We start from the raw sequence: 20308 nt of genomic DNA, 5'->3' as shown, positions 1-20308 counted from the left end.
GACACACTTTTTTCGCATCTATCATCGTAATGACTTGTCTGATTGTTATCTCGAGTTCGATTTTTGTACGAATTATTAAATTGCCCTATAGTACCTATGTAAATCGCAAGGAAAATAATATTTAATACAATAAATAACAGTACATAGTGTTGCAAATTAAAATTTAATTTTTAACGCCGAATTCTAACTCACAATTTTTTTTATTGTTACACATACACCACAGTGGCTGTTTAAAATTGCTGTTATTAAAAAACTTTAAAAGAAAGTTCTTGGGCCCAATCCTATATTTTATTTTTAAATTACGCCTTGGTAATACCCAAAAAAATACTCACACGTTTTGTATGGTGTAATGCATTGTTTCTAAATGTTAAGTCATCCCAAGGTCACCATATTCTTAAATGAATTTTATCTCCAAGATAAGGTAACTGCCAATCGTTTGGGAAAGTCAGAAACCTTAAAAAACTGATGGAAGTAGGGCCCATTAATATTGACTTTTGGAAAACAGGTTTTTTTTACAAAAAGGTAGACCTAGATAAAACAGAAAAGCCGATATATGTAGATGTTACTACTAAATTATGGTTTGCATCTACTCCAACCGGATGAGAGGTTATTATCGACAATGGTCTTTTATGTCAATCGTAAGGCCAGTACTGAGTTTCTGGTTAATGCAATCCAAAACACTGCAATGTGTAGTTTAAAAAACAGTTTTTATTAAACAAAATTTTAAATAATAGAAAAAAAGAATGCTTAATGCTACTCATAATATAGTCAACCAAAAAAAAAATTTTTAATCTAATCACTTTGACAAATAACAGTAAACAAATTCGACATAAAATGTAAATAATCCTCTTCAACCATTTGAACATATGACAATGGACTATATTTTGGTTCTTCAGCTGGATAATAGTCAATTTCTTCTTCGATTTCATCTTCAAAACAAACTTTTTTCACATTCTCTTCCCCACCTGACATATCACTTGATCTACGAATTGGAGGACGACTAAGATTAGGTGTTGATGATATAGCATCTGGCTGGTTAGAATTTTGAACATCGACATGCGACGATACAATCGGACTGATCATTTGTGACATTTCAAATGTTCTCCGATCAGGATCTGGGGTACGTTGTTGTTGTTGTGATTGAAGATGTAATCGGCGAACAACATTAACTCGCATTGAGTTTTTATGATCAAGAACTCTTCTAGTTCCATTTTCAGGTTGTGTTTTTGATGATCTACTTGGCCCTGCAAAATCATTGTCATCACTTCCAGGTTTCATCATCAGAGCGATTCCATGTTTCCTCCGATGCCAAATCTCTTTGTGCTCTCGGAAATCTATTAAAACCTTTTTCCGAATAAATTCATGATAGGTTATCAATTCCGTGCTAATCTCTCGTCGAATTAGCTGTTTCTCTCGTGAGGGTAGATTACAATTCTTAAAAGCCAAAAGACTTTGTGATGCAGCAAGCATTAGAACATGTTCCAATGCCATCAGACAAAGTTCTCCATCAAGATTGGAGAGAAGTTCATTAGGTGGTGCTGATACTGATGAGGCAGAAGTAATCGATACCGACTTGGAAAAACCACGTTGACTTGGTGATTTAGCAAGATTATTGCCGGTTGTGTTACGACTGGGAGAATCTATACCATCTGCCTGACCTTGAAGCTCGGTGTTTTCTGGCAAAACATTCAATGGAACTTCATTGAAACCATAATTTTGTAAATTCAAAACTTTTGTAAAGACACCAATAACACTAAGTACAGTTCCGAAAGTAAGTTGTGGATTTGTGTCATTGAGCTTTGGTGCTCCAAAATGAATCTCAAATAGGGGCTCCCATTTGCAGGCTAAAAATTCTGGCTCACAAATCAAATCAATGAGAGGTGGACTAAAGCGTAGCAAACATTTCGCACACAAAGTTATAATCTCTGTCAGGCTGGAAAGAGAAATATGAAACTTAGAAACCAAAGGAAGCAAGGATTTCTCCAGAGTAACTTACTCATTGAAAGCTGTAATCACTTCGTCGACTAGCCCACCACTTTCACTCTCTTTTATGATATCCAATTGAGTTCGTCTTCCCATAACAAGACTTTTAAGATTCTTCGGTTGATTAAACATCGATATAGAATGACCCATCAACATTTGAACACAACGCTGTCAAGAAACAAAAATTAAACTAATTTACATAATGAAGACTGAAAAGACTTACCATCAAATTAAACAAACTATGTGAATGCTCCAATCTCCATTCCTTCTCATAATCAACTAATTTAGCCACCAGAAGGACAGAATTCTTAATTAAAACCATCGCACTAGGTTCCAGCGATTGCTTTCCCAATAACAATGAATCCATTAAGTACTCCTCGTGAATTCCAACAAAAGTCAAGACATTCTTTAAAAACTGATAGCCATGTTTTTGAAAGAGAATTGTTACAAGTTCTATGCCACGCGAGTATATAGGCCACCATTTTTGGACAGCCCAGTCATTTTCTCGAGGTTGTTTCATTGCGTAAGTAGCTTGAAGGAGTTCTTTCGGTGGCAACAACTTCAACCACAAATAATCACCAACGTCACAATAGAGGAATTCCTGGGAGCAATTTCCTTTAGCAAAGACAATCAGGACATCAAGCAACTCCACGGAAAGCTTCTGTTTAGAACTTAGCTGTAGAATCCAACCAGTGCAACTCAACAAGCGGTTGAAGACTTTGTTTGCTATAAATGGCAAATCCCAATTACCAGGGCCATCATTATGGAAAATGGTTGCTATCGTCTTAAGAAGGTTTAAGCTCAGAATAAGCGAGTTTGATGAAGAAGAGAAAACTGAAGATTTCGAAGCAAGTTTCATCTCAACCTTGACTTCGGTTTCCAGATTACTCAATTCTCGGCAGATAATACTGACCACCGAGTAGAGAAAGCTAAGAGCCACAGTTGAGTCTTTGAGCAGCTCCACTGCAAGTAGATCAGCACATTTGATGGTTATTGATAGACACGCCTCCTTGGCACGAATATGAAGATCCTCATAGCAACTGGCCACTCCACTGAGAAGTTTTATCAATTGTTGGAGCATGATTCTGTCCTCTTCAGCGCTTTCGGTGTAAGAATGCTTATAGCTTTGAATAATAAAAAGGTACAATTCGGAGAGGATAATAAATGGCCTAAGATCTTCGGTGTATTCTGAACGTTCCACCAGCACCTGAAGACATTTCTCAGCGAGAAGTTTGAATTTCTTTTGTGGAATTTCAATTCCAGTTGGATTTTTCTTCAAATAGATTAACATAAATCCTTTGAATGCTTGCAATCGATTCAACCATTCGGGTGTCTCATCGACAGCTTGGGAGGCCCGTGGGATATTAGGCAATTCGAAAACATACTCCAGCCAGACATCAAAATGGGAACTTTCAAAGAATTTATTAAGAACTTTCTTCAATTCGGTGTCTGTTTTGTTACTGGTACAGAACACTTCAATTCCAAGGATATTGAAGAGTTGACTGTATGCTTTGACATTTGGAGAAACCTCTGCAAACAATGGATTGCAAAGTGACGACCAGAAAGTGGGTTTCTGGACAAGTTCCTCGACTAAACTCTGCATGTTGTTCTTCCAGAGAGAATGAAACAGAGTCATAATGCGACTTGGTAGAGGGTTTTCGACCGCATTTGGGACTTTTGCAACAGCATCGAGATAATCTTCCATAAACGTTACAATGCTATCACCGAGGTTTGATTTTTTGTCTTTTGTTTTTTCTCGGGAGAAGTTGACATTGAAGAAAGCCTCTGTAACACCAGGTTGTTTCTCTATGCATGCCTCGACGAGCTCTAGAATTGCAATCTTCAGATTGTCACTTTCTAAATCATCTGGAAGTTTGTTGAGGAAAGTCAGACGAATTTGATCTGGTTCCATGTCCAAACAAGCTAAGAGCGACATATTAAACTCAAGAGCAATACGTTTGAGAAGTCTACAAGATAATAAAGGAAGCCAACGATCAAAGATGTTATTCATGTAGCTTGTGACGACAGGAATAATTCTTAAGGTGTCTCTTTGTTTTGGTTGAGTATAGATGAGTGCTTCGAGTGGTGATAATTCGGAACTGGAGAAGACGGATGTTTTCAATCGAAGAAGTTGCATTAAAATTCTCATTGATAAACGAACAAGTAAAATGAGCCCATTTGATGCTAGCACCATCCAATTAGATTCCATTTCCATCGATAGTTGCAAGTTTGGATTGCCAATTGCTATGAAACTACAAGAAGAATTAAAATTACAAAATTGAACCAAAATAATGTTTTTTTTTTTTTATTTACCGCAGAAGAACTAAGCCATTTTCAAGATTTAGTAAACTATATACGCAAATGTTTCGTAAAAGTTGCTTTGAAGGATTCTTAGATCCTTTTTCTGTGGTAACCATGTCCAGAATGTCACATATAAAACCCATAATCTCTGAATAGATTTTGTTTTTATCGTGTTGCGATTCAAAGCGCCAAGCATGCATATGGGGAAATACTTCACGCAGAAGGAATATTAAGCCGGGAATTTCCAATTGAAATAGTCGATCACGGCCCATCTAAAAAAAAAAAGTGATTTCATGAGACAAATTCTATAACCTCTAAAATAGATATAAGTTCATAACTTATTAGCTACCTCTAATTTGGACCCTGAATAGACCAAGAGCCCTAAGTTATAAAAGAAAGCGAAAACGACTACTACTCAAAAAAAAAAAAGTATAGTCCTTGTGAAGAATAATGGGAACAGGAAAAAGGTGTTGGAGTTGACTCTACTTTTTTGTAAGCATTGTAGAAATATGATTGAAGCGTCATATAAAAGGTAAAATAATAAGCTTTCAGATGATATAAAATTTTTTATAGGTTGTCATTTAAAAAAATGGATTTAATGTAGTTAGAAGAGAAAAAAGATTGATTATTTTGCTTTTCTTGATGAAAACTGATTGGGTTCAAAAAATCGTCCATATAAATATTTTGAGCTGAAACAATAAGCTTTCAGATGATATATGTACATACGTACTTGCTCTTATTGTAAAATTTACTCTAATGTTAAAGCTTTATTATTGAACAAAAGGAGAATGGGCAAGTTTGTATGGAATGTGGACGTTGCGCGGCCAGGAATGAATTTGTTATTTTTTGATGTAATTTAGGTTTACATATATTGTGGAGAAGTTTTATCCTTGTGACGTACTCCAAAAACGTATAAAATGCGTTTTGCATATAACACTTTATGCAGATTGTCTCAAACAAAGTTGTATCTTATGTGTGTATTTTAAGTGCAAAATACGATACTCTCTCATTTTCCCTAAATCTGAAGACCTTTATCTTGAATATCCAACCACTAGAACTATAAGTATTTTAAAACAACAGTTTCAAGACTATTTTGAGAGTTTCGTTATTCAATTTTTTGTTAGTTTGAATTGTTTGAAAACTTTCGAACAAAATCTTGAAGTGGTTGTCTTAAAAATCTTATATTATGAGTTCTATTGGTCGGATTTTCAAGAGTAATGACTTCAGACTCAGGGAAAATGACAGAGCATCATATTTTATGTTCCAAATAAAAATATAAACCAATTTGTCGTTCATACATTGAATAATGCATTAACGATACTAACACTGCATTTTCTTACATTCTTAACGCAATACTGCGAAACGTCCATAGTAAAAGTTTTTCCTAAGTTGTAGTCCTTTCATTTGATACCAATTTTATTAATGGCCGCTCAACGTCCAAAATTCCCATTCTCCTTTGATAAGTAGTTAAAAAAAATAAAATCTGTTTTTTTATAGTTTACTTATTAAGACCATTTTAAATGAACTTCTACAAAAAAACCAAGTATGTCGTTTGATTTCTTGTATAAAAAAGAATTTTAAGAAAAAAATTTTCAAAAATCGTTAGAGCCGTTTTTAAAAAAAAATTTTTTTTCTATAGAAAAATTTCCTAACATTTTTCAAAAAAAAGTTGTTATGCCATTTTGAAGAAATAATTAATTTACATAGTTAAAAAAAAATTTCAAAATTTTTCACCAACCTGTTTTCAAAAACTTGATTTTTCGAAAAAAAATTTTGAAATATTTTTTAAAAATCCAAAAAATTTTTAAATTTTAATATTACCTTTACATAATCGCTTTTTCATAAAAATTTTCCTTGAAATCGGGTTGATGTTGTACGAGTTATTCAGAAACAAAAATAAACCGTTCTTTGGCAGGTACAAAAAATATTTTTCTATTTCAAAAGTTGGATCTTATGTGTAGTACTACACACAAAAATTTAAAACAAAATCGTTAGAGCCGTTTTTGGAAAAAAAAACTTTTCTATTTCCGTTATATGGCAGGTACCGTTAGTTTTGGTCATAAAAAAAAACTTTCAAAACTGCTAACTACCATGTTGAAGAAAATCACTTCACTGGTTTAGGCTGTAGCTCGAGGTATACATAAACAGACAGACAGACAGACGGAATTGCCAGACCCACTTTTTTAGCATTCTCCGCCATCGTAATATCATGTAAAATTGTTATCTCGAGTTCGATTTTTTTTTTTTACGAATCCTAAACTATAACCTACATATGTATGTATATCGCAAGTAAAAATGGATTTAATGGTGTAAGAAGAAAAAAAAGATTTTTGTTTGCTTTTTTTATGAAAAATGATTGTTTTGAATAAATTATTTTATACTTTTTGCACATTGCACTGTAATCTCATGACTCGTACAAAATTTATTGAGAAAAATTAATTAAAAATAAAAATACAGAAAACTCACCTTTGCATAAGTCCTCAAAAATCCTAGATAAGCCATCAAAAATTCATAACGTTCTGTCTTCTTTTCCACATCAACCAAATAGGTGCCAACCAAATTCGAATCGAAACACACTCCATGTGCATATTTCTTATAATCCAATGTTTCATTACTCAAAGCCGGGAATATACTCAAATTAATAACTCGATTAAAAATCTCTTTGTCGACCAGAGGCAATAAAGCAGTACAAACATTCAAACAATTGGCTAAAAGTTCAATTGGTGGATTTTGAGTTAATTTAAACTTATTCAACACATCGATACACAATTCGGTTGGATGAACCATTTCGGCTGAGATTTCATTCAATGATTTAACACGAAGAATTGCCGATTGTAGATACTTCAAACCGAAATTGATGCGTGTTAGTCGATCATTATTGAATTCAGTATAACGGGTGGCGTCGTCGAGTAAGCAATTAATTTCATAATGAAGAACATTGAAGTAATTCACATTCGTACGGAAATGAACGCAACATGCTTTCGATCGCTCCATTACCACAGCGGATGTACCTGATCGAATGGTATAGTCAATACGAGGAAATGGAGAGAAATTTCGAACAAGAACATATTCATCTTCGATTTCTGGCGAAGGTTGGAGCATAAATTTGTTATCATCGTAGATTTCGGTGTAAATTGGAAGCGATTCCAGTTGAGATTTGATCTGGATATAGAAAAGCGTCAAATTATTATAAAATTATTTGATTATAAAATGTTCATACTTACGTAGGGACCCATTCCAGCTTTACTCAATGCATTAGCTATCATTGAGATGTGAATAAAATTTAAAGGAAAACTCTCTAAGGCTGTGTTGTATAGAGACCTAACTCCACCATCTAAAATAAGAATTGTTTTTAATAAAGATATTTAATGTTGTTTCTTTTTTTCTTAACAAACCTTCAAGAGCGCAGAAATCTTTGGCTAATGTCGGCCAGGAAATTAGCTCACATAACAACTCGTAAACAAAAGGATGACGACTAACACTTCCATCAGCGTCAAAGAGATCACACAAATAAGTCAGCAGATTGTAAATTGTTTTCCGTACAACTTTGGATACAACACTATCATCCTGAAATGATGAACAAACTTAAATTAAAGAAAATTACAGAAAATTAAAGTTCAATAATTGTTCTAAGATAAAAAACCTAAATCCGTTACAAAAATAACTGTGTTCGCAAAGTTTTTACTGGATAGATGGCAACCATAAAAATAAAGGAAAAAAATAAATGTTTTACTTGAATTTGTTTTTTAACTGTGTTGGGAAAAGAAAACTCGACCTAGTTGTTTTTTTAAGAGAAAATTAGTTCTCACAGTTTTAAGGTTTTCATAGATATATTTCTACACTGTGGGACAAAATTAGGGGAACGCATGAACCGCATGAATTTTAACAAAAACGAAAATTTGGATCAGGAATTAGAGTATGATTAATTTCTTATCTCTTTCAGAACAATTTAATTCTTCAACTTGCCTTTCGTGATAAAAAATTAATAAAATAAAAAGCAAAGAAACCGAAATTTTGAATGGAATACTTTTTTCATTATTATTCAATTTTACTTCCGGCTCCGTCAACTAACCAACTAACACAAGAAGTGTCTTTGGCATACTATTATTAACTCAATCGGTCATTTAATTGGGTGTTTTGTATTTGAACTTATAGTTTTTGAAAAAAATACGACTTTTCTTATATTAAGTCCATATTCCTTTATTCTATAAGACGCTTTTAACTCTCTAAGGTATACTTTTAAGAAGTTTTTAATTATTTCGTAAAAAATAATTGCCAATTCACTCTAAACTCTGGCAAAGAGCTTTTCCAAGTTTCTTAAGTACTTTCTCGTCATCCGCCATTTTCCCGTTGACCAAAGTCTACAGATTTTCGATGAGATTAAAATCTGGACTTTGTGTTGGGTACTTCGTTGTTTCAAAGAATTGATTTTCCAGTTTCGTACATCAATAATGGTATCTATGATCTCCACCTTCTTCCAATGAGACGATTTGCTGCATTGGATAGCTGTTTTCTTGGCCAAAATTCGGCCGAATTGGTATAAGGAATACCGAGATTATCATATCTATGCATTATTTCATTGATTTGAGCTAATAGATTAACTTGTGACATCGAAAAACAACCCCACGTTATAAAGACATTCCTACCGCCCGATTTTATTATTATTCTAAAAACTAAAAATAGAACTTCGGAAAAAGAATTTACTTATGATAAACAAGTTAAGTCAAAAATTTCTGCCAACATATAAGATTGTAAAAAAAAATGTTTCCACAGCATTAATACATTTTTTTGAAAAATGTAAAAATGCATAAGGCTTGGAAGAGAATATATTGTAAAGGAAAAATAAACACATATTAAATTGTCTCCCTCTTGCCTGCCATTCCGAAAACTTTTTATAGACAATTTCACTTTTTCCAATTAATTTTCTAATAAGTCAATAAGATGCCAGACCAGTTCAAAAACAAACGAGATATTCTTTGTCTAATTCATCGTTACATGTCACTACTAATGTTAAGTTATGTTTTTAAATACTCACGAGCTTTAAAATTTAATTCTTATAATGTGATCTTTAAATACAAAGTTTATCAAGGAGAATAAATTTGAGAAAATTTGCAAAAACATTTATTGAAATTTGTATCGAAATCGTTAAGGCACCTCAAAATATTAAAATATTTTTCAAGTTTCACCTAAAAACATAAAGGTATTCTTTGATTGATCTTCTATTGCCATACATGGATGCTCCACTTCAATATTCATGTCAAATTTTATCTCTGTTACATAAACTTTAACTCGTTCACCGATGTAATTTAAATGATACTCCTTGATTTTTGTTTCAATTGAATTTGCACTTTAAAATATTTTTACACTACAATTCGCATGCTTCTTTACTTTTATGAATATGCAGATCGAAGCTTGAAAATCGAAATTCAGGCATCTTATGAGAGTTGTTCGAAGCACAATAGAAATGGTTCAAGGTTATTGAACATGATAAATTGAGTTTTGTTTTTTAATTTAATTTTGGCTCTAAGAAAAATTGTCTTGAAGTCTTAAAAAAATAGATATCTAGCAGGAACTTTCGAAATATCACACAAAATTATTGGGATAATGGTTTGAAATGCTTAGTTTTGTAACTTGTTTGAAGACTTTTGGAACATGTTTAGCAAGTTATAATTAGGCCCTATTTTTCCTCTCTCTCGATCATAAACTTCTAAAAGAAATTTTTTTGACATCAAGGGATTACGTCACGAACTTTTCAATATAAAAATTCTTGGTAGGTTCAGTATACAAACAGCCCAAGACAGTAATCCAACATGGCAATATAAGCTAAATTTATTGATCGTAGCAAAGTGTTCGTTTTCATTGACGGAAAAATTTAAATTTTAAATAAAATAGAAGCCTTAATGCATAATTTATGAGTTTGTTGCTGTTTAAGAATGCGTACATAAGCAAGAAAACGTTTCTTCAATGAACATTATTTTCCGATGAAATTCAGGATTATTTCAAACTTTTTGCAAAATCCAATTGGTGTTGTTTCGGTGCTTCAGTTTTTGATTGTAGTAAATCTTGAAGATACGCTTTATTTCAATAGATTTTAAGAACGAAAACATAAAGACATTGAGGGAAATATATTCCATAAATGTTTGGCCTATAGTTGTATATTCCCTAACGTGGAAAACTTTGTAAGTAAACTTATCTCAATTTACAAGCGCATTGATATGCCAACATTTAAAATTTGGTAAAATAGGGTTCTATTGCAAAATCAATAGCAGAAGAGTATTTTATCAATTTATTTGGTTTTAGAATTAAAATAAAGAATACTAAGTGATAAATCAACAAAATTACCTTAAACATCTCATGACTAACAAGTTCTTTGAGAAAACCGAAAACATTTAAATGTACAGCTCGTACTCCAAATTGTCCATACTTCGCCATGACATTATCTTCCTGTCCTGAACTGCAACTTCTAAGATTCAAAAGCATCCAAGACAGCAACATCGGACCATTCTCTTCATTGTGATACATACTGGTAATATCTTTATCCAAAAGTTTTATAGTTTCATCAGCTCCACTAGTATGTTGTGGATTTGGGAAATCAATGCTCTTTAAAAACAAAGCAACTTCACTAAAGGCAATCTTCCTAATCAATTGCTGATGCAATTCATTCATTGGGTCAATATAACGTTGCTGCCTCCCAAATGAATGTTTCTTAAAACAATCAAACAACTTTTGCAATTGTTTCGGTGGCATTCCAACATGATCAGTAATCAGCAGAAGAATGTGCAAAGTTTCATTGATTTCCCGGCAATTACGTTCTGCCCATGAATTCAATTTATTGTGATAATTTAAGAATTCTCCAGCAGTCAGTTTTGTGGGAGGATTCTCATCAATCAAGAATTCCAATTGCTTCAAATAGGAATCCCTTAGTTTGGTCATCGACAGTTTGTCTACAATCAATCTGTATTCATTGTGATAAGGATGTCCGGGTATTTTATAGAAAATCAATAGATTCTTCATGACTTTCAGGACAATCATTCGTTCGAGAGAATAGTAACCCCAAATATCATCGAGTAACTTTGCCATATTCCCTTCAGACGATATAAAAGCTGTTAGGGAACTTGCTGAACCACGATATTCATTGGACAAATAGTAACAAAGAATTTGCCAGCATTGACTAGATTCCAGATCCTACAATAAAATACAATTTAAGAATTAATAAGTTATAGTATAAAAGTAGTACAAGAAAAATATGCATTTCAAAAAAAAAAAATTGTTACACTCATGAAACTTGGCGCAAAAGTTTACTTTTGGAATAAGAACGAAAGAATCAAAAAAAAATTGGGTGGAAGCGTGTTTTTTTCGCGGACAAGATGAAGGTCAAAAATATAGTGAACAAAATTGTTTGTCGAATAACACATATAACACATGTTTTTATAAAAATAAAGTCAATACGATTGCTCTAAGAAAAGTTATTTCCAATTAAAAACAATTGATGCAAAATGTAAAAAAGTATTTAATGAAAAATTTTAAACACCTGTGGTATGAAATAAATCTATAGAAACCTAGGTGGCCAAATTTCTTAAAAATATTCCCATTAGACGAGAATATTTTTAAGAAAGTTGTATCTCTTAATTTATGTTTTTGATACAAACTAAAAGAGAAAAAAGAGCTTATTCTTATTTTATCAAAACCCGAAAAGTGCAATTTTATGACTTAACCCCTTTGTTCCCGGCGGCAAAGAAATATCTTGACATTTTTTGAGAAATTAACAAAAAACCAAAACTACATTTTTCTAAAAAAAAAACCTCTTTATTTTCTGTTTTTACGTGGCTGGACCTGTAGATAAATTTATTAATTTATGAAATATTTACATTTTATCAATTATTTTTTAAACATTCAGATTTAAATAAAGATACAATGAAGTGATACAATATTGGATTAACCCTGAATTGATCAACTTTTTTCATTGATAACACCTGAAAACTTACCTGAGCATTTTTCTTATACTATGTTTGAGGTGCTCGCCGCCCATAAATTCTAGCTGTAAGGGCCTTAAGGCAATAAAATCTTGTCTCGACCTAACCTACACGCTCTAGATTTTTGGCACATTACTCCTGAATCACCCTGTATAAGTAATCACAACAAAAACATTACTGTTAAAAAAGGAGCCAAGTTTTACTATGTTGAAATTATGCTGATACAAAAAGTACTGAGATGTAAAAGTGTACCAAGTTCTAAAGTTTGGGTTCAAATTCGTATCAATAAAATTTTGATTGTTCCCTTGACAATTTTTCTTTTAATTACCGATTTTTTAAGTTATTTCAAGTAAACAATCAAAATTTAATTGAAACGAATTTGAACCCAAACTTAAGAACTTGGTACACTTTTACATCTCAGTACTTTTTGTGCCAGCATAATTTCAACATAGTAGAACTTGGCTCCTTTTTTAACAGTAATGTTTTTGTTGTGATTTCACTACTTTTTGCAAAGTATGGCTGTAGAATTGAAAATCTCTATATTTGATTAAAATTCAGTGAAAATGGGCGGTTACCACGCCCCCTGGCTAAAATTTTTTTCTTTATATAAACTACCATTTTTACCATTCTACCAAATTTCAAGATTCTACGATAATCAGAAGTGCTCTATAATATTTAATGAAAATTCAGCGGAAATGGTCGGTTGCCACGCCCCCTGAATTGAAAATCTCAAATTTTCCCTTTGTATACACCACAAGTCCTATCACCGTGTAAAATTTCAAGTTTCTACGTTAACGGGAAGTTCTCCCTAATTTTGATGATCTGTCAGTGAGTGAGTGAGTGAGTGAGTGAGTGAGTGAGTGAGTGAGTGAGTGAGTGAGTGAGTGAGTGAGTGAGTGAGTGAGTGAGTGAGTGAGTGAGTGAGTGAGTGAGTGAGTGAGTGAGTGAGTGAGTGAGTGAGTGAGTGAGTGAGTGAGTGAGTGAGTGAGTGAGTGAGTGAGTGAGTGAGTGAGTGAGTGAGTGAGTGAGTGAGTGAGTGAGTGAGTGAGTGAGTGAGTGAGTGAGTGAGTGAGTGAGTGAGTGAGTGAGTGAGTGAGTGAGTGAGTGAGTGAGTGAGTGAGTGAGTGAGTGAGTGAGTGAGTGAGTGAGTGAGTGAGTGAGTGAGTGAGTGAGTGAGTGAGTGAGTGAGTGAGTGAGTGAGTGAGTGAGTGAGTGAGTGAGTGAGTGAGTGAGTGAGTGAGTGAGTGAGTGAGTGAGTGAGTGAGTGAGTGAGTGAGTGAGTGAGTGAGTGAGTGAGTGAGTGAGTGAGTGAGTGAGTGAGTGAGTGAGTGAGTGAGTGAGTGAGTGAGTGAGTGAGTGAGTGAGTGAGTGAGTGAGTGAGTGAGTGAGTGAGTGAGTGAGTGAGTGAGTGAGTGAGTGAGTGAGTGAGTGAGTGAGTGAGTGAGTGAGTGAGTGAGTGAGTGAGTGAGTGAGTGAGTGAGTGAGTGAGTGAGTGAGTGAGTGAGTGAGTGAGTGAGTGAGTGAGTGAGTGAGTGAGTGAGTGAGTGAGTGAGTGAGTGAGTGAGTGAGTGAGTGAGTGAGTGAGTGAGTGAGTGAGTGAGTGAGTGAGTGAGTGAGTGAGTGAGTGAGTGAGTGAGTGAGTGAGTGAGTGAGTGAGTGAGTGAGTGAGTGAGTGAGTGAGTGAGTGAGTGAGTGAGTGAGTGAGTGAGTGAGTCAGCCAGTTGGGTTGGGTGTAAGTGATCATGGCAGAAGATATCATGGGACAAGATATCGCACGCAACTTATCATGAGACACCTGATCATGAGGTTCGATTGCAACAAAATATTCATTTTGAGTTCATTCTAAAAAAAGAGGAGGTGACTTTCAAGAAAAGACTCTTGTTGGTGGTTGTTTTTATTTATTTTTATTTTTGAGGTTTAGGTTTATTTTTTTTTAGACGGAATTTTGCGTTGATTGATATGTGCGAAAGGTGTTTGGTTTTTTGCAATTTTTTTGTGTGTTTTTTTATGAAGGGAATGAGAAGTAGGTAGGGACATAGTTTTTTTTATCTTCTATATAGGATGTGATTATGTACCTTACCGTTTTTTTATGAATTTAGGGTGTGTGGTCTAGGTGGTTTTCGTGGGAAGGAAAGACGTATGGTGTATTAAGTATAACTATATAGAGCGAGGGAGAAAAAAATGTGTCAAGATCTTTATGCTTGCTTTTTTTTGCATGAACAAAATGAGAGGTAACATATGTATATAAGTAGGGATATACTGATTTTTTTGCATTGTTTTCCTTCCTTTGTGGGTTATTGCAAATATTTTTTTATGATTTTGGGGTGTGTGGTTTAGAAAAAAATCATTCGAGACGTATGGTTTGGTGTCTATTGTGTATATAGGTATAGAGCGAGGGAGAGAAAAATGTGCCAAGATCTTTATTCTTGCTTTTTTTTTTGCATGCAGAAAATTAAATGGGTGCATAAAACATTATATAGAAAGGGATATACCTACCTACCTGTTGTTGATTGGATTATTGCAATTATTTTTTTTATGAATATGGGGTGTGTTTGTTTTGGTTTAGGTTTTTTTTAATTCGGTGACGTATGGTGGCAAGTGTGTGGGTATATTAGGATAATGAGAAGAGAGGCAGGGAGGGGAGATAGGTACCTATGTGCAAAGATTTTGATTCAATTGGTTTGGTTGATTGTAGGTAGTAAGGAACATACATAGCATAGGTAGGTAATTCTTTTCTGTCAACGCGAAAGGGATTTTGTGATTTGATTTTTTTATGCTGAACAGAATGAGATGTAGCATGAAGGTACCTAGTTAGGTGTGTAGGTACTTATATAGTTAATGCTCTTGTTTAATGATTCAAGTGATAAATAAATTGATAAAAGTTCAAATTAAATATTAAAAAATTAATCATTTTATAAAAGTTTTAGTGAATCGAAACTTGAGCATTTAAGTTCAACATAAATCTTTCTGTGACAGTTTAGGCAGAGGAAAAAGTAGAGAATAAGAGTTTATGTTCAACATAAATTATTAAAGTTACCATTCAGCAAATGACCCTTATCTAATCGTTAAGAATGATGATAGGTAGTTGGCATCCGTAAAAGGGTTAGGGTTGTCTGGTAGGTACCTATACTAGTTTTTTAATTGGTTGATGAGAGAGAGGAATAAAAAACTATCGTAGATATAGATAGGTACCTACTGTTAAGACTAAGAATAGGCACCAATCGGCAAAAATATTTTTAATGGTTTAACCCTTTCGAACCCAAGCTATGAAAATCAATATTAAAAAATGTTTTTTCGGTATTATCGGGTCAAAAACATCACAACTACGAGATATGAATAGCAAAAAGTTATTTTCCAAAATAATAAATAGCAAAACTAATGTGTTATTTTCATGTTACATGTAAGTAACATGCACTGCCTATGACCACCAAAAAACGTCGGAGAACTGAGAAAATAACTTTTTATGAATCTATAATGTATGCTACTTCTTCTTAGCAAAAAAGTAAAACACTTTCTGCATTAACATTTTTTATAGGTTTCTTTTTTTCAAAATTATGACCATGTATAAAAAAGTTTTTTTTTGCAAAAAAATGTGAATTTCAGTCCCTTTTTCAATTAAAAAAATTTAAAGGTAGGTATGATATTTGACTAACTTTTTGTAATAATCCAATAACTAGGCATTATTATCTTTCAATTAAGCCATCGAAACCTAAAAAATTGTTTAATTTAATATTTTTGTAAGAATTTTTAAAAAAATGTTACATGAGAGTAACGCTGGGTCCGAAAGGGTTAAAAGAAGGTATAACAAGAAAAATGTAAAATAGGTTGGTAATAAGAATAACGGACAAAAAATGAAAATGGCTTTTTGTGTAGCCATGGAGACTTGTTTATAATATCTAAACAACATCTAATTTTTTAAAGAAACAAGTTTGAACTTAATTAAAACCTATAAACAGCATTTCGAATAAAAAAGTTTCAAACAATTTTTTGGGTACAAAAATAAAACTGAGTTACAACGGCATTCGTTTCAGATAACCTCAGTATGATACAAATGCAACAAAAATCTTGTTGCAAATCGTATTTTGTTCTATTCGGGCATATCCCTTCGTAATATAGACATTATAGGTAACTAGGTAGGTATTGTACAATGAAAACTAGTTGGCCTTGGATTTCTGTCTTTCAAACATTAATACAAAATCTGTCGTGTGTCCAATAGAATATATATAATAGAATATATATAGTCGTGTGTCCTATGGAAAAAAAAGAAACATGTAGCTAGGTAAGTGTGTTCCACTTTACAAGGCAAAACAAAAAAAATTAAATATATAAATCATTAGTTCCCCACCTATTATTTTCGCAGACACATCAATACCTACCAACATATGTGCTGAAAGTCTTAAGGGGTCTGGTCATCCTGATTTTTTTTTTTTTTTTTAGGTATTTAGCTTAAATTAACCCCCTAACTATAACGAACATTTTAATACCTTTTGCGTATCGAAACACTCAAAATTGACGAAGTAAAATGCATTTTTCGACAGGAATATTGAGCCAATTAGAGCGGTGGACTCCATTTATTTTACAATTATCTCGAAACTACATTTTTGACCGGATGCCATCGAGATCTCGGAAACTATCCGTCCGATTGCTTTCAAATTTTTACTGAATATTTTTGAAAGCGAAGTATTTTTTTGATAACATAATAAGGTAGCTTTTTTTTAATAATTTTTTGCTTCAAAAATCTTGGTAAAAAAAATGAAAAAAATTGTTTTTCTGCTCGCCATAATTTTTCTAATGGTCCAAATAAAAAAATATTCCGGCTCACAGTTTCGGATTCATTAATTCAAAAACAAAAAAATGAATATTTCGGTCCACCAGGGTGGTCAGACCCCTTAAGTTTTGGGAAGAGGGCGCTCATCGGCTTTGAAGTATCAGATTTTGTAACACCTATTATCTGATGGTATCGTAATTAGACATGTCTTGGAGTTGGAAAAAACGATTAGCTTACAAGGGCCCCATAACCCAGTTAACAAATTTCATCTTTTTTTCGTGCCGAGTTACACATTTTGAATTCATAAATTCTTTTTTTAATTTTGAAAAAAAAAAAAAAATTAACTAACGGTTTTTATAAAAACCCACCGTATTTAACGACTCCAAACCACTTATATAAAATTAGGGTGCTTTTTTAAAGTGAGTTCCCCGTCCCTCTCACTCTTAGGGTGCTTTTTTTAAGTGAGTTCCCCGTGCCTCTCACTTTCGTATGCAAGGAGTCTTAAAAGTCTCCAACATACTGTGCTACCGCTCGCAGGAACTCTTGTGGAGTCTTGGCATCGTACTGGCGTATAATTCTTAATTTGAACTTTTATCAATTTATTTATCAATTGAATCATTAAACAAGAGCATTAACTATATAAGTACCTACACACCTACCTAGGTACCTACCTTCATGCTACATCTCATTCTGTTCAGCATACAAAAATCAAATCACAAAATCCCTTTCGCGTTGACAGAAAAGAATTACCTACCTACCTATGCTATGTACCTACCTACCTACAATCAACCAAACCAATTGAATCAAAATCTTTGCACATAGGTACCTATCTCCCCTCCCTGCCTCTCTTCTCATTATCCTAATATACCCACACACTTGCCACCATACGTCACCGAATTAAAAAAAACCTAAACCAAAACAAACACACCCCATATTCATAAAAAAAATAATTGCAATAATCCAATCAACAACAGGTAGGTAGGTATATCCCTTTCTATATAATGTTTTATGCACCCATTTAATTTTCTGCATGCAAAAAAAAAAAGCAAGAATAAAGATCTTGGCACATTTTTCTCTCCCTCGCTCTATACCTATATACACAATAGACACCAAACCATACGTCTCGAATGATTTTTTTCTAAACCACACACCCCAAAATCATAAAAAAATATTTGCAATAACCCACAAAGGAAGGAAAACAATGCAAAAAAATCAGTATATCCCTACTTATATACATATGTTACCTCTCATTTTGTTCATGCAAAAAAAAGCAAGCATAAAGATCTTGACACATTTTTTTCTCCCTCGCTCTATATAGTTATACTTAATACACCATACGTCTTTCCTTCCCACGAAAACCACCTAGACCACACACCCTAAATTCATAAAAAAACGGTAAGGTACATAATCACATCCTATATAGAAGATAAAAAAAACTATGTCCCTACCTACTTCTCATTCCCTTCATAAAAAAACACACAAAAAAATTGCAAAAAACCAAACACCTTTCGCACATATCAATCAACGCAAAATTCCGTCTAAAAAAAAATAAACCTAAACCTCAAAAATAAAAAATAAATAAAGAAAAACAACCACCAAATAGAAGTCCTTCCAAAAAAGGAGGAGTCAAATAGAATGAACTAAAAATGAATTTGTTCGAATCAAACCGTATGATCATGATCAGTTGCGTCATGATAGGTTGCTCATGATAACTTGTCGTATGATGTCTCATGATAGCTTGTCCCATGATAACCTGGGGTGACCCCCAGCCAGTTACGGTTTTTGCGATTTTTGAAGCCCTATATCTCAGAAACTACTCATCGTAAAAGGCTGAGAAGTTTGGTTTTGACAAGCTCAATAGCAATTTAGACATTTCTAGCATCTTTTGTGTGGAAGTTAGAGGGGGGTCAAAAATGGCCTGAGTTGTTTCCTGTAAATAAGGGTGTAGTGCCAAAGTTGCTAGAGAACTTGGCTGGGCACTACCGTGCCCCTTGATAATAATGGTACCCTTTCGAAATTCAGCAAATTATGTTAATTTTGAGATTTAGCCTAGTATACAGTTCTTTTTGATTAAAAAAAATAAGTGGAGAAGAAAAAAAAATGTTTTTCTTGAAAAAAAAAATAATTCTGCGGTAAACAGATGACAGTTGTAAATGATGACAGTTGTAAACAAAAATGATGGGCCACCCTAATGAAATTTGGTAAAAACGTTGAATTTGGGATAGAAAGCAAGAATAAAGAGTTTTCATATAAAAAATTAGGTGCAAGGGTGTTTTTTTTTCAAAGAGAAAGCAAAATCTATAATTTGTCCCAAAAAGCCATTATTCAATTTTTGGTTCCGATGACAAATTTAACGTACTTAAGTTCTTAGACGTTTTACACGAATCTTTGGCTTTTTCGGATCATTTAAAGATTTTGATGTCTCTTTGAAAAAAAAACACCCTTTCACCTAGACTTTTTTGATTCTTGGTTCTTATTTCAAAAGCAAACTTGTTGCGAAGTTTCAAGAGTGTTACAATTTTTTTTTATTTGTTGATTTTATGTACTTAAAGTGATTTTACTTTACCAGTAACTCTTGTAACTTTTTAGTGAATGGATACAACTTTTCTTGTTTCTTTTCTTTGAGAAGTGTTTCCAGATTTGTATTTGATGAATTTGAAGATTTAAATTGCAATAAACCATCTTGTAGTTCCTTGGATACGTTTAGTAGTTTCTCTTTGACTGTGTCTTCAGGTGTTTCGTAGTGAATTCCTGAAATCAATTGCCAGAGACGCTTCCAATCGGTGCTGAAGATTTGAAAGGGTTTTTAAAGTCATATTTGATTGGAACTAATTGAAACTACTTACATTTCACCATTTGAAGACATTGTTAGAATTTATTTAATTAATTTTGTATTTGAATTTTTGATAAAAAAGCGGGAATTATTTGTAAATTTCTATGAAATAAAAAGAAAAATACAAAACCGGTGTAACACTTTTCAAAAAGGCAAGCTGAGAAATGTCAACCAACCATGCTTTGCCTACTGTCATTTTGTTTAGAATTTATACAGTTTGCATATTTCAAAGTACTAGATTATTTAATGTAATAGATTGTTTTCAATGCTTAGTAGTGTTACCATTTATGTCGAATTCCTTTAAATTTTTTGAATCGCCTCAAAAAAATCGAATTTTTGTTGTAAAAAAGGAACATGAAAACAGACCGAATTCTTTTTGCGATTGTATGTGTGTCATTTGACAACAATTTTTACACGAACGTCAAGCTGAAACCAAAACAATTTCTGCAA

General features: G+C 33.1%; 1 protein-coding gene across 1 annotated transcript; it reads right to left on the bottom strand.

Annotated features, from left to right (window-relative positions):
• Positions 1 to 688: 688 nt before the first annotated feature.
• LOC129917665 (nucleoporin Nup188) lies at positions 689 to 20030 on the bottom strand. The gene is made up of 10 exons (XM_055997708.1): positions 19872 to 20030; positions 19592 to 19811; positions 10627 to 11469; positions 7680 to 7851; positions 7509 to 7618; positions 6751 to 7446; positions 4297 to 4556; positions 2207 to 4235; positions 1997 to 2151; positions 689 to 1933 (listed from the first exon to the last, which is right to left on the bottom strand). The coding sequence occupies exons 1-10, from the start codon at positions 19889 to 19891 to the stop codon at positions 793 to 795; spliced, it is 5646 nt and encodes a 1881-aa protein (XP_055853683.1). The 5' UTR covers positions 19892 to 20030; the 3' UTR covers positions 689 to 792.
• Positions 20031 to 20308: the final 278 nt, after the last annotated feature.

The sequence above is a fragment of the Episyrphus balteatus genome, chromosome 1 (assembly GCF_945859705.1).
Source record: "Episyrphus balteatus chromosome 1, idEpiBalt1.1, whole genome shotgun sequence".
NCBI lineage: Eukaryota > Metazoa > Arthropoda > Insecta > Diptera > Syrphidae > Episyrphus > Episyrphus balteatus.
The sequence above is the reverse complement of the archived record's forward strand: the minus strand, read 5'-3'. Positions and strand labels throughout refer to the sequence as shown.